General features: G+C 46.0%; 1 protein-coding gene and 1 pseudogene across 2 annotated transcripts in view; one reads left to right on the top strand and one right to left on the bottom strand.

The window, feature by feature from the left end:
- LOC309870608 (glucokinase regulatory protein-like) overlaps positions 1-15,176 on the top strand; it is an 878,156-nt pseudogene that overhangs the window by 255,399 nt on the left and 607,581 nt on the right. The window lies entirely within an intron of this gene.
- The window catches only part of LOC309871784 (glucokinase regulatory protein-like), a 42,334-nt gene that overhangs the window by 26,573 nt on the left and 585 nt on the right, over positions 1-15,176 (bottom strand). Inside the window, exons 2-7 of the mRNA XM_082745219.1 lie at positions 14,673-14,771; positions 14,347-14,444; positions 13,935-14,011; positions 13,455-13,551; positions 13,175-13,272; positions 12,995-13,077 (exon numbers count right to left, since the gene is read on the bottom strand). Of these exons, the coding sequence (XP_082601345.1) occupies positions 12,995-13,077; positions 13,175-13,272; positions 13,455-13,551; positions 13,935-14,011; positions 14,347-14,444; positions 14,673-14,689 (470 nt within the window). The 5' untranslated portion in view covers positions 14,690-14,771. The remainder of the gene's footprint in view (positions 1-12,994; positions 13,078-13,174; positions 13,273-13,454; positions 13,552-13,934; positions 14,012-14,346; positions 14,445-14,672; positions 14,772-15,176) is intronic.

Consider the following 15,176-nt stretch of genomic DNA (forward strand, 5'->3'; position numbering starts at 1 on the left):
TTAACAAAAAAAAAAATACCTTGGACATCTTTTTTTAATTAATTTATTTATTTATATTTGAGAGAGAGAGAGCGTGGAGCAGGGGGAGGGGAGGGAGAAAGGAGGAAGGGAGAGAGCCAGACTCCCTGCTGAGCGCAAGCAGGACGCAGGGCTTGATCTCATAATCCTGAGATTATGACCTGAGCCTAAATCAAGAGTCACAGATGAACTGAGCCACCCAGGGGCCCCCTGACATCTTCCCATTGCAAATAGAATGAATATATATATATGTATATATACATAGATATATTTATGTATGTATGAACTCTTCTAGCCTGGCATTGAAAGCCCTCTACAATGTCACCTCTGTCAATTTTCCAATTTTTGTCACTGACCTCCCTATACTTCTACCTTCCAACCACATAGGTGTCCTCTCTTCAAACATATCCAACACTCTTCAGTTTCCCCTGTTTTTCCCCAATCCATTCCTTCCAACTGGAAAGTCGTCCCTACTGTCTTCCATCCACCCTATCCATGTCCAAAGCCCTTCTCTTCTTCTGAAGCACAATTCAATCCTGAGCTCCCCCAGAGGCATTTTCTAGATCCCCCTGCTTCAAAAGACTGCCTCCAACCTCTTCAGCACTATTTATACTTCTACTAACTCTTATCATTTTCTCTTTCATTATGTATATATCCATCTGTCTCCCCAGGTTCGCCTAGAGCTCCTAGAGGGTGCTGTTGGGGTTTTATTTTTCCTCAATGTCTAGTGCGCCACCATACATAATAGGAGCTCAAGGTTTGCTGAAATAAGCTGAAAGGAACAGGACTGAGCATGATTGACACTTCTAGGAAGACATCCATAGGCACTGTCTCAACTCCCCTCTTCCCCCACCCAGTTCCTCCCCTGGCCCAAGAGGTAGGCGTTTCCAGTGCTTCAGAGGCAGGGATGGGGAGCAGTGGATTTCCAGGGAAGGTTGCATCACATACCTCTGAGGCTCTCTTGGCTGCCACCTGTTCCCTGCTCTGTCTTCCAGAGAAGAGCAGCCAAAGCCTCCAAAGGAATAAACCAAGTAGTAGTAGAAGGCTGACACATGACGGAGGAGGTATGGCCAGCCGCCAAATCGGTGCCATTTCTCAACCCCCTGCCTCTCTCAGCCAAACAATATTACCCCTCAAGGCTGTGACTCCATATGACAGCACAATGGCCATTGCAATGTCAACCTGACAGGGCCCAGCCAATGTGCGAGCTGCTTGGGTCTCTTCTCTGAGATGTGTCCATCAGAGGCCCCTTCCTGCAGCTGCCCATGGGCTCTGCCTTGGCAGCCAATGCTCAGGGAAGACCTCCTTTAGCATTCTACTAAGATTGGGTTGGCCAAGTTGGCATAGAGAGTATGGAGGGAAGATTTCAAAGGAGCAGCCCCTCCAAAGGGCTTATCTTGTCCTATAAGCATCTTCTCTGGAACCTTTCACTCTCTAGAGGTCCAGGTCTGCTGTCCTATGTTCCCAACCACAAATTAGAATACGGAGGCAAGTACATTTAGGAAAACTAGGCTATCGTAAGTACAGATACTCTCAGGAAATGTGATGATACATGGTTTCCTAACTCCAAAGATCGACACATTTCTTAGTTGCTATAGTATTGAAACACAGATGAGATGTCACTTAGGGAAATTAAATGATCTTAGAGGATCACTCAGCTCTAAAATCCATAGTCTCATTTTCTAGAAGATTTATTATGTCATTACACCCAGAGTTATCTGGATTCTCTACGGTTAATTCCCTGTAAACAAAATTTACAAAGAATCAACTTGTGCTATACTATAAAACTGGCCAGGTTTTTTTTTTTTTCTTGTAGGAATGTTAATTGGAAGATCAATTCAATTAAACAGCTATTGAATAGCAGGCACTGTTTTTGAAAAAGACAATGATGATATCTTTCCTCACAGAATTGTCAACCCACTGGGGCAGCCAAAGTAATATTCTCAGGAAGCCCATCATCAAGGAAGTGGTTAAAAAACACATGATATGTCCATATTATGAAAGACTTTGCAGTCATATAAAGATTATAAAGAATGATACTTGATAGGCTGAGCACACCTTCCGTGGCAGGTTACTAGTATATTCCAGCCTGGAGTTCTAAGGTTAGGGGTGGAGGTACAGTTTTGGTTCTTAGAACACGTGTGTACAATTTGACAAACACTTATAAAAAGGATTTTATTTATTTATTGATAGAGTGAGAGAGAGAGGAGTCTCTAAGCAGGGGGAGGGGCAAAGGGAGAGGGAGAAGCAGGCTTCCCACTGAGCAGAGAGCCAGACACAGGGCTTAATCCCAGGACCCCAGGATGGTGACCTGACTCAAAGTCTGGTGCTTAAGCAACTGAGCCACCCAGGTGCTCCACTTTTTTTCTCTATGTGTTTAAAAATGTATTCTTTCAGGGTATCTGGGTGACTCAGTGCATTAAGCCTCTGCCTTCAGTTCAGGTCATGATCTCAAGGTCCGGGGATCGAGCCCTGCATTGGGCTCTCTGCTCAGCAGGGAGCATGCTTCCTCTTCTATCTTTGCCTGCCTCTCTACCTGCTTGTGATCTCTGTCTGCCAAATAAATAAATAAAATCTTTAACAAAAAAAAAAAATACCTTGGACATCTTTTTTTAATTTATTTATTTATTTATATTTGAGAGAGAGAGAGCGTGGAGCAGGGGGAGGGGAGGGAGAAAGGAGGAAGGGAGAGAGCCAGACTCCCTGCTGAGCGCAAGCAGGACGCAGGGCTTGATCTCATAATCCTGAGATTATGACCTGAGCCTAAATCAAGAGTCACAGATGAACTGAGCCACCCAGGGGCCCCCTGACATCTTCCCATTGCAAATAGAATGAATATATATATATGTATATATACATAGATATATTTATGTATGTATGAACTCTTCTAGCCTGGCATTGAAAGCCCTCTACAATGTCACCTCTGTCAATTTTCCAATTTTTGTCACTGACCTCCCTATACTTCTACCTTCCAACCACATAGGTGTCCTCTCTTCAAACATATCCAACACTCTTCAGTTTCCCCTGTTTTTCCCCAATCCATTCCTTCCAACTGGAAAGTCGTCCCTACTGTCTTCCATCCACCCTATCCATGTCCAAAGCCCTTCTCTTCTTCTGAAGCACAATTCAATCCTGAGCTCCCCCAGAGGCATTTTCTAGATCCCCCTGCTTCAAAAGACTGCCTCCAACCTCTTCAGCACTATTTATACTTCTACTAACTCTTATCATTTTCTCTTTCATTATGTATATATCCATCTGTCTCCCCAGGTTCGCCTAGAGCTCCTAGAGGGTGCTGTTGGGGTTTTATTTTTCCTCAATGTCTAGTGCGCCACCATACATAATAGGAGCTCAAGGTTTGCTGAAATAAGCTGAAAGGAACAGGACTGAGCATGATTGACACTTCTAGGAAGACATCCATAGGCACTGTCTCAACTCCCCTCTTCCCCCACCCAGTTCCTCCCCTGGCCCAAGAGGTAGGCGTTTCCAGTGCTTCAGAGGCAGGGATGGGGAGCAGTGGATTTCCAGGGAAGGTTGCATCACATACCTCTGAGGCTCTCTTGGCTGCCACCTGTTCCCTGCTCTGTCTTCCAGAGAAGAGCAGCCAAAGCCTCCAAAGGAATAAACCAAGTAGTAGTAGAAGGCTGACACATGACGGAGGAGGTATGGCCAGCCGCCAAATCGGTGCCATTTCTCAACCCCCTGCCTCTCTCAGCCAAACAATATTACCCCTCAAGGCTGTGACTCCATATGACAGCACAATGGCCATTGCAATGTCAACCTGACAGGGCCCAGCCAATGTGCGAGCTGCTTGGGTCTCTTCTCTGAGATGTGTCCATCAGAGGCCCCTTCCTGCAGCTGCCCATGGGCTCTGCCTTGGCAGCCAATGCTCAGGGAAGACCTCCTTTAGCATTCTACTAAGATTGGGTTGGCCAAGTTGGCATAGAGAGTATGGAGGGAAGATTTCAAAGGAGCAGCCCCTCCAAAGGGCTTATCTTGTCCTATAAGCATCTTCTCTGGAACCTTTCACTCTCTAGAGGTCCAGGTCTGCTGTCCTATGTTCCCAACCACAAATTAGAATACGGAGGCAAGTACATTTAGGAAAACTAGGCTATCGTAAGTACAGATACTCTCAGGAAATGTGATGATACATGGTTTCCTAACTCCAAAGATCGACACATTTCTTAGTTGCTATAGTATTGAAACACAGATGAGATGTCACTTAGGGAAATTAAATGATCTTAGAGGATCACTCAGCTCTAAAATCCATAGTCTCATTTTCTAGAAGATTTATTATGTCATTACACCCAGAGTTATCTGGATTCTCTACGGTTAATTCCCTGTAAACAAAATTTACAAAGAATCAACTTGTGCTATACTATAAAACTGGCCAGGTTTTTTTTTTTTTTCTTGTAGGAATGTTAATTGGAAGATCAATTCAATTAAACAGCTATTGAATAGCAGGCACTGTTTTTGAAAAAGACAATGATGATATCTTTCCTCACAGAATTGTCAACCCACTGGGGCAGCCAAAGTAATATTCTCAGGAAGCCCATCATCAAGGAAGTGGTTAAAAAACACATGATATGTCCATATTATGAAAGACTTTGCAGTCATATAAAGATTATAAAGAATGATACTTGATAGGCTGAGCACACCTTCCGTGGCAGGTTACTAGTATATTCCAGCCTGGAGTTCTAAGGTTAGGGGTGGAGGTACAGTTTTGGTTCTTAGAACACGTGTGTACAATTTGACAAACACTTATAAAAAGGATTTTATTTATTTATTGATAGAGTGAGAGAGAGAGGAGTCTCTAAGCAGGGGGAGGGGCAAAGGGAGAGGGAGAAGCAGGCTTCCCACTGAGCAGAGAGCCAGACACAGGGCTTAATCCCAGGACCCCAGGATGGTGACCTGACTCAAAGTCTGGTGCTTAAGCAACTGAGCCACCCAGGTGCTCCACTTTTTTTCTCTATGTGTTTAAAAATGTATTCTTTCAGGGTATCTGGGTGACTCAGTGCATTAAGCCTCTGCCTTCAGTTCAGGTCATGATCTCAAGGTCCGGGGATCGAGCCCTGCATTGGGCTCTCTGCTCAGCAGGGAGCATGCTTCCTCTTCTATCTTTGCCTGCCTCTCTACCTGCTTGTGATCTCTGTCTGCCAAATAAATAAATAAAATCTTTAACAAAAAAAAAAATACCTTGGACATCTTTTTTTAATTTATTTATTTATTTATATTTGAGAGAGAGAGAGCGTGGAGCAGGGGGAGGGGAGGGAGAAAGGAGGAAGGGAGAGAGCCAGACTCCCTGCTGAGCGCAAGCAGGACGCAGGGCTTGATCTCATAATCCTGAGATTATGACCTGAGCCTAAATCAAGAGTCACAGATGAACTGAGCCACCCAGGGGCCCCCTGACATCTTCCCATTGCAAATAGAATGAATATATATATATGTATATATACATAGATATATTTATGTATGTATGAACTCTTCTAGCCTGGCATTGAAAGCCCTCTACAATGTCACCTCTGTCAATTTTCCAATTTTTGTCACTGACCTCCCTATACTTCTACCTTCCAACCACATAGGTGTCCTCTCTTCAAACATATCCAACACTCTTCAGTTTCCCCTGTTTTTCCCCAATCCATTCCTTCCAACTGGAAAGTCGTCCCTACTGTCTTCCATCCACCCTATCCATGTCCAAAGCCCTTCTCTTCTTCTGAAGCACAATTCAATCCTGAGCTCCCCCAGAGGCATTTTCTAGATCCCCCTGCTTCAAAAGACTGCCTCCAACCTCTTCAGCACTATTTATACTTCTACTAACTCTTATCATTTTCTCTTTCATTATGTATATATCCATCTGTCTCCCCAGGTTCGCCTAGAGCTCCTAGAGGGTGCTGTTGGGGTTTTATTTTTCCTCAATGTCTAGTGCGCCACCATACATAATAGGAGCTCAAGGTTTGCTGAAATAAGCTGAAAGGAACAGGACTGAGCATGATTGACACTTCTAGGAAGACATCCATAGGCACTGTCTCAACTCCCCTCTTCCCCCACCCAGTTCCTCCCCTGGCCCAAGAGGTAGGCGTTTCCAGTGCTTCAGAGGCAGGGATGGGGAGCAGTGGATTTCCAGGGAAGGTTGCATCACATACCTCTGAGGCTCTCTTGGCTGCCACCTGTTCCCTGCTCTGTCTTCCAGAGAAGAGCAGCCAAAGCCTCCAAAGGAATAAACCAAGTAGTAGTAGAAGGCTGACACATGACGGAGGAGGTATGGCCAGCCGCCAAATCGGTGCCATTTCTCAACCCCCTGCCTCTCTCAGCCAAACAATATTACCCCTCAAGGCTGTGACTCCATATGACAGCACAATGGCCATTGCAATGTCAACCTGACAGGGCCCAGCCAATGTGCGAGCTGCTTGGGTCTCTTCTCTGAGATGTGTCCATCAGAGGCCCCTTCCTGCAGCTGCCCATGGGCTCTGCCTTGGCAGCCAATGCTCAGGGAAGACCTCCTTTAGCATTCTACTAAGATTGGGTTGGCCAAGTTGGCATAGAGAGTATGGAGGGAAGATTTCAAAGGAGCAGCCCCTCCAAAGGGCTTATCTTGTCCTATAAGCATCTTCTCTGGAACCTTTCACTCTCTAGAGGTCCAGGTCTGCTGTCCTATGTTCCCAACCACAAATTAGAATACGGAGGCAAGTACATTTAGGAAAACTAGGCTATCGTAAGTACAGATACTCTCAGGAAATGTGATGATACATGGTTTCCTAACTCCAAAGATCGACACATTTCTTAGTTGCTATAGTATTGAAACACAGATGAGATGTCACTTAGGGAAATTAAATGATCTTAGAGGATCACTCAGCTCTAAAATCCATAGTCTCATTTTCTAGAAGATTTATTATGTCATTACACCCAGAGTTATCTGGATTCTCTACGGTTAATTCCCTGTAAACAAAATTTACAAAGAATCAACTTGTGCTATACTATAAAACTGGCCAGGTTTTTTTTTTTTTTCTTGTAGGAATGTTAATTGGAAGATCAATTCAATTAAACAGCTATTGAATAGCAGGCACTGTTTTTGAAAAAGACAATGATGATATCTTTCCTCACAGAATTGTCAACCCACTGGGGCAGCCAAAGTAATATTCTCAGGAAGCCCATCATCAAGGAAGTGGTTAAAAAACACATGATATGTCCATATTATGAAAGACTTTGCAGTCATATAAAGATTATAAAGAATGATACTTGATAGGCTGAGCACACCTTCCGTGGCAGGTTACTAGTATATTCCAGCCTGGAGTTCTAAGGTTAGGGGTGGAGGTACAGTTTTGGTTCTTAGAACACGTGTGTACAATTTGACAAACACTTATAAAAAGGATTTTATTTATTTATTGATAGAGTGAGAGAGAGAGGAGTCTCTAAGCAGGGGGAGGGGCAAAGGGAGAGGGAGAAGCAGGCTTCCCACTGAGCAGAGAGCCAGACACAGGGCTTAATCCCAGGACCCCAGGATGGTGACCTGACTCAAAGTCTGGTGCTTAAGCAACTGAGCCACCCAGGTGCTCCACTTTTTTTCTCTATGTGTTTAAAAATGTATTCTTTCAGGGTATCTGGGTGACTCAGTGCATTAAGCCTCTGCCTTCAGTTCAGGTCATGATCTCAAGGTCCGGGGATCGAGCCCTGCATTGGGCTCTCTGCTCAGCAGGGAGCATGCTTCCTCTTCTATCTTTGCCTGCCTCTCTACCTGCTTGTGATCTCTGTCTGCCAAATAAATAAATAAAATCTTTAACAAAAAAAAAAATACCTTGGACATCTTTTTTTAATTTATTTATTTATTTATATTTGAGAGAGAGAGAGCGTGGAGCAGGGGGAGGGGAGGGAGAAAGGAGGAAGGGAGAGAGCCAGACTCCCTGCTGAGCGCAAGCAGGACGCAGGGCTTGATCTCATAATCCTGAGATTATGACCTGAGCCTAAATCAAGAGTCACAGATGAACTGAGCCACCCAGGGGCCCCCTGACATCTTCCCATTGCAAATAGAATGAATATATATATATGTATATATACATAGATATATTTATGTATGTATGAACTCTTCTAGCCTGGCATTGAAAGCCCTCTACAATGTCACCTCTGTCAATTTTCCAATTTTTGTCACTGACCTCCCTATACTTCTACCTTCCAACCACATAGGTGTCCTCTCTTCAAACATATCCAACACTCTTCAGTTTCCCCTGTTTTTCCCCAATCCATTCCTTCCAACTGGAAAGTCGTCCCTACTGTCTTCCATCCACCCTATCCATGTCCAAAGCCCTTCTCTTCTTCTGAAGCACAATTCAATCCTGAGCTCCCCCAGAGGCATTTTCTAGATCCCCCTGCTTCAAAAGACTGCCTCCAACCTCTTCAGCACTATTTATACTTCTACTAACTCTTATCATTTTCTCTTTCATTATGTATATATCCATCTGTCTCCCCAGGTTCGCCTAGAGCTCCTAGAGGGTGCTGTTGGGGTTTTATTTTTCCTCAATGTCTAGTGCGCCACCATACATAATAGGAGCTCAAGGTTTGCTGAAATAAGCTGAAAGGAACAGGACTGAGCATGATTGACACTTCTAGGAAGACATCCATAGGCACTGTCTCAACTCCCCTCTTCCCCCACCCAGTTCCTCCCCTGGCCCAAGAGGTAGGCGTTTCCAGTGCTTCAGAGGCAGGGATGGGGAGCAGTGGATTTCCAGGGAAGGTTGCATCACATACCTCTGAGGCTCTCTTGGCTGCCACCTGTTCCCTGCTCTGTCTTCCAGAGAAGAGCAGCCAAAGCCTCCAAAGGAATAAACCAAGTAGTAGTAGAAGGCTGACACATGACGGAGGAGGTATGGCCAGCCGCCAAATCGGTGCCATTTCTCAACCCCCTGCCTCTCTCAGCCAAACAATATTACCCCTCAAGGCTGTGACTCCATATGACAGCACAATGGCCATTGCAATGTCAACCTGACAGGGCCCAGCCAATGTGCGAGCTGCTTGGGTCTCTTCTCTGAGATGTGTCCATCAGAGGCCCCTTCCTGCAGCTGCCCATGGGCTCTGCCTTGGCAGCCAATGCTCAGGGAAGACCTCCTTTAGCATTCTACTAAGATTGGGTTGGCCAAGTTGGCATAGAGAGTATGGAGGGAAGATTTCAAAGGAGCAGCCCCTCCAAAGGGCTTATCTTGTCCTATAAGCATCTTCTCTGGAACCTTTCACTCTCTAGAGGTCCAGGTCTGCTGTCCTATGTTCCCAACCACAAATTAGAATACGGAGGCAAGTACATTTAGGAAAACTAGGCTATCGTAAGTACAGATACTCTCAGGAAATGTGATGATACATGGTTTCCTAACTCCAAAGATCGACACATTTCTTAGTTGCTATAGTATTGAAACACAGATGAGATGTCACTTAGGGAAATTAAATGATCTTAGAGGATCACTCAGCTCTAAAATCCATAGTCTCATTTTCTAGAAGATTTATTATGTCATTACACCCAGAGTTATCTGGATTCTCTACGGTTAATTCCCTGTAAACAAAATTTACAAAGAATCAACTTGTGCTATACTATAAAACTGGCCAGGTTTTTTTTTTTTTCTTGTAGGAATGTTAATTGGAAGATCAATTCAATTAAACAGCTATTGAATAGCAGGCACTGTTTTTGAAAAAGACAATGATGATATCTTTCCTCACAGAATTGTCAACCCACTGGGGCAGCCAAAGTAATATTCTCAGGAAGCCCATCATCAAGGAAGTGGTTAAAAAACACATGATATGTCCATATTATGAAAGACTTTGCAGTCATATAAAGATTATAAAGAATGATACTTGATAGGCTGAGCACACCTTCCGTGGCAGGTTACTAGTATATTCCAGCCTGGAGTTCTAAGGTTAGGGGTGGAGGTACAGTTTTGGTTCTTAGAACACGTGTGTACAATTTGACAAACACTTATAAAAAGGATTTTATTTATTTATTGATAGAGTGAGAGAGAGAGGAGTCTCTAAGCAGGGGGAGGGGCAAAGGGAGAGGGAGAAGCAGGCTTCCCACTGAGCAGAGAGCCAGACACAGGGCTTAATCCCAGGACCCCAGGATGGTGACCTGAGTCAAAGTCAGATGTTTAAGCAACTTAGCCACCCAGGTGCCCCACTTTTTTCTCTATGTGTTTAAAAATGTATTCTTTCAGGGTATCTGGGTGGCTCAGTGGATTAAGCCCCTGCCTTCAGCTCAGGTCATGATCTCAGGGTCCGGGGATCGAGCTCCGCACCAAGCTTCCTGCTCACTGGGGAGCCGGTTTCCCTCCCTCTCCCTGCCTCTCTGCCTACTTGGGATCTCTTTCAAATAAAGAAATAAAATCTTTAAAATATATATATATACATTCCTTGTGTCTTGAATATTCAATCACCATTATGTTTGAGTTTTGTGATGTCTGTCAAATAAATAAATAAAATATTTTTTAAAAATGATGATATGGAGGGGCGTCTGGGTGGCTCAGTGGGTTAAGCCTCTGCCTTCGGCTCAGGTCATGATCCCAGGGGCCTGGGATCGAGTCCTGCATTGGGCTCTCTGCTAGGCAGGGAGCCTGCTTCTCCTCATCTCTCTCTCTGTCTGTCTCTCTGCCTATTTGTGATCTCTCTCTCTATCAAATAAATAAATAAAATCTTAATAAAATGATGGTATGGATATACTTATACTGAAAAGTGTTCTTATTTTTCAGTGAAGAGAAGCAAGTTAAAAACAGCATGGCAAGGATGGTCCTATTTTTGTATAAGTATATTTACATACTTACACATGCATAAAAAAGCCTAGAGGGACGTTCTCCAAAATTTGTCTAAGTGGTTTTTTGGAAGAAGGGTGGGTTGTTTTGTTTTTTGTTTTAAACAGATTTTATTTATTTATTTGACAGAGATATCACAAGTATGCAGGGAGGCAGCAGAGAGAGAGAGGAGGAAGCAGGCTCCCTGTGGAGCAGAGAGCCAAATGCGGGTCTCTATCCCAGGACCCTGAGATCATGACCTGAGCTAAAGGCAGAGGCTTTAACCCACTCAGCCAGCCAGGCAGCCCATTCTAAGGATATGTTTTTAAAATGGGAAACTGGGTGTTTTGTTTTCATAACATTAAAAAAAAAAAGCATTTGTATCTGAGATTTATTCTTTTCCTTGGCACAGTCAAGGTCGAATTTAAGGAATATAAGCGATCCCTTAGATCCTCTAGTCTCCTGAGAACACTGGGGCTCAGTGAGCCCACTGAGCCACCCAGACGCCCCTGGAAGAAGGTTCTTATGGATGCTTTTCTCCTTTTGATTTCTGTATTTTCCAAAGTGTTTACAATAAAAATATTGCTACTATAATTATAATTTTCTTTAAAAACACAGATCTTTTTCAAAGATCACAGGTTAACATTCCCTACTATATCCCCTATCCCTGGAATAGGACCAGGCACGTGATAGGTACATAATGAATGAATGAGTAAAAGAATCTGGCTCAATTCATGGATATGGTGGAAATTAGTACTGTAAAGTGAAATAAACCACAGACGTAGAGTCACAAGGCCAGGGTTCGAGTCCTGGCTCCTGCTTTAGCCACGTGGCTGTGATTACAATGCCTTAATCTCTTAGTTTCAGCTTCTTTATCTGAGATGGGCGGAAAAACCTACATCCCTCAGGAACCCATTATGAGAAATGATATTATAAATGAAATAGTTTGTAAAGTACAGAGTCCTACGTGTGTATTAGGTATGATGACGGCACAGTGGAAGCTGGAAGAGGCATCTCACATCAAGGAGGGTTCTAGACAATGTGGGTTTCATTGGAGAAGATTTCTCAGGAGATGCGAGATGTCAAAGGAGACAACGAATATGGAAAGTATGCCAAAAAAGTAGAGCTGTGACCAATGAACACCATTTGGAAGGAAAGACAAAGGTAGGCACTGGAAGGAGCATGGACCCCCTGGCTCAAGGGGAAGGGCTTCCTTTGAGTTCTGAGTGCAGGTAAGAAAGCATGGCAGCTGTTTGGTCAAGTCAGGAAGCTTCCTGGAAGAGGTGATCTGAATAATGGATGAGACCACATCTCTCCAGCGCAACCCTTCAGGGCCCTGGTTGTGCCCTGTGGATGATGGGCAGGAGTTAGGTGAGAAAACTGAGGAACCACAGATGCAAAACTGCTTTCTTTCTTGGGCCACAAAGCACAGCTGAACTAATATTCAGATGTCCCAGTGCCCTCTCCAGACCAAAATGCAAAGTATATCCAAATTGATAATTATTTCTATGATTATTTTCAGTGTTTGTACTGATAATGTCTTGCTAAAGCATTATCAGTGCGTCAGTAGTGAAATTATAATTAGTCAAATTATAATTACAAATATTATAATCAATTATAATTAGTGAAAACTAGTGAAATTATCATTTCATTATATTACAGACAATATCAGTAATTTTATCTGCAGTGAATTCAGCATAGTGACCTTGCAAGGATATACCTTAAAGACTTTTGTATAGTGAGGATGACTATATCATCAACAATGAACCTGAAACAAGGGACAAATGAATATGTGTCAGGTGACGGGTGGTCTGGCCTGTCTTTTTCATATATTCCTGGAGAGTACTGAGCCATTACCTTGGAAACACTGACCAGTGACCCGGTAACACAAGAACTTGCCCAGCTGGCTTTCTGGGAGTCCAACAAAGCTTTCCACCCTCCAGCCTTAGGTTTGTTTGGCTGGTTTTTTTGTTGTTTTGTTTTGTTTTGTTTTTAGATTTTATTTATCACAAGTAGGTAGCAGTAGGGGGCAGCAGGCTCTCTGCTGAGGAGAGAGCCTGATACAGAACTCAATCCCAGGAGCCTAAGATCATGACCTGAGCCAAAGGCAGAGGCTTAACCCACCGAGCCACCCAGGCACCCCAGCCTTGAGTTTTCTAATTTCTGGAACCCTTGCCCCTCTGAGTCCCTCAGCACAGAGAACACCCTCTCATTCCCCATACCTGGATGAAGTTCCCTTCGTATTCGAAGAAAAGCAGTGGCCACGTGATGCTGATGATGGAGGGAAGAGCTTCCTCAGAGGGCTCTGGAGAAACAGAGAGAGAATGAGCCAGAGCAGCATCCCCAGGAAGGCCTTGCTGTAACTGCCACCCCAGGTTCCGTCCCCAAGGCTGGACCCTCACCGGCAGGGTCTGCCCCACGGTGCTATACGCCAGGGCCTGGATGTGGGCCGTCTTCTCCTTCACCTGCTCCACCAGCGCCTGCACCTCTGTGAGGTTGTCTAGGAGAGGGGAGGGTGCCAGAGATGAAAGCTGTTCTTCCTGTTCCCTGTGGTCCTGTCAGGACACGCGCCCCTCTCCCTCCCTCGGAGCAGGTGCTTTAAGACCCAGAAAAATGGCAGCTCCCCTGAGTCACTCCCCTGCCTCCCTCTGCTCACCCCACCGCTCCTGCCTTCCCTCTCACCATCCAGGGTGAAAATGAAGACCACGGTGCCGATTTCTGTGAGGGATGGCAAGATGCACGTCAGGAGGTCCTCTTGGGAGAAGAAGAACTGGGGACCCTGGGCACGAGAAGATGGGGGGCCCCTCCCATGAAAAACTCCCGCACACAGACCTGGGGACCACAGAGAGCCTCACAGGAGCTCTCACACAGCGTGTTTGTACACAGATGGAAGAACTGAGGTTCAACGAGGACAAGTGTTTTGCCCAAGATGATGCAGCAAGTTGAGGGAAGAGCCCTGGACTAGAGCCAGCTTTAGAGGGAGAATCCAGAGCCTTCCGCCCTCCCTGTGCTACCCCAAAGCCTCCCGACCTCTAACCCATATTCCCTTCCCTGGACTGTCTGCCTGCTCTCCTCCCCCACCTGTCCCCAGCGCCCCTCACCTCCCACTCCCTGCACACCTGTCACCTTCACAACCTGCCCCATGTCCCGTCATCCCCCCACCTGGTGGAGGAGCTCCGTCCTCTGGTTAAACATGTCACTGTGATCACCAGTGAGAAAGCTGCGGACATCTCGGTAGTCTGGAATGTTTAAGGACAGGGAGAAAGGAATGATGGGCTTTATAGGAAAGATTGATTCTAGGCTTGGGGGAACGTTCATGGGTCTTGAAGGAAAGTGCCCAGAGGGGTGGAGGGTGAAGTGTCACACACACGGGAGGCCACAGCTAAGGGGGGATGGGAGTGGAGGGACCCAAGCCTGAGTAGGGGTTCACAGCAAGGAGCATTTGACTGAAATGCCTATTCAAACAGGACAGTCTGGACATCGAATGAGGAACCCCCATGGGCTGGGGATGGGGGGAGGAAATCGGTTTGCATTCAGGAGGAGCCAGGAAGAAAGTCTGGAACTGGGGTCCCACCGGCACCAAAGCTGTGGATACACTCCACTCCATCCATGATGGCCATGATGCCCAGGGTCTGCCAGCCAACCAGGTACACGCGGCCTTTTTCCTCCAGGCTGAGCACGGGCCAGATGTCAGGACACGAGAGGAGATGCAAAAAGATCAGGGATCAGAGCAAGATGCACACGGCCAAGCACAGGTGCAAACCAACAGAAAGGTTACCGCGCCCTCCACCACGCAGACCTGCTCCCCTCACCGCGTTAAGGAGTCCTCAGGGTCTCCGCTGTTCTCAGGACAGTCCCCTATCCACGCGACCTCCCCACTCCTAACACGTTTCCACACACCTGGTGCTGGCTTGCATCGTCAGGGCAGCGATCTTCGGGCTTTGACTCTAGGTCACCTGATGAGCCCGCTCTAATGTCCGCAGGATTTCCAGAAGGCACCTGGGAGAAAGGCCACCAGCTCCCGGGGCGGGCCCAGGGCCCCCTCTAGACAGCATGGGTACCCAGCCCTGCCCAGGGGAAGGCACAATTCCCTGACAACTAAGTTCTGCTGGTCCCTAGCGGAGGTGCGGGGAGTCCTGTCAGAACGCAGGGCAGAGGACAGAAAGGACTTCCAGGAGCAGAACACAAGACCCAACCGAGGCCGAAGGACATGAAGAGAGCGGGGCGAGGAGGACAGGCTCGGAGCGGACGCGAAGGTCAGCAGGGATTCTGGGAGCCAGGCCAGAGACACAGGCCCCCGCAGAAGGAGTTCTTCCTGCACGACCTGGGCCCTCCCCAAGCCAAAGACTCTCTGAAACGAGGTGAGCTTTCGTGTCCCAGGTGGGCTCAGGGATTAGGTGTCCC

Source organism: Mustela nivalis (genome assembly GCF_964662115.1).
Source record: "Mustela nivalis genome assembly, chromosome: 8".
NCBI classification, from domain to species: domain Eukaryota; kingdom Metazoa; phylum Chordata; class Mammalia; order Carnivora; family Mustelidae; genus Mustela; species Mustela nivalis.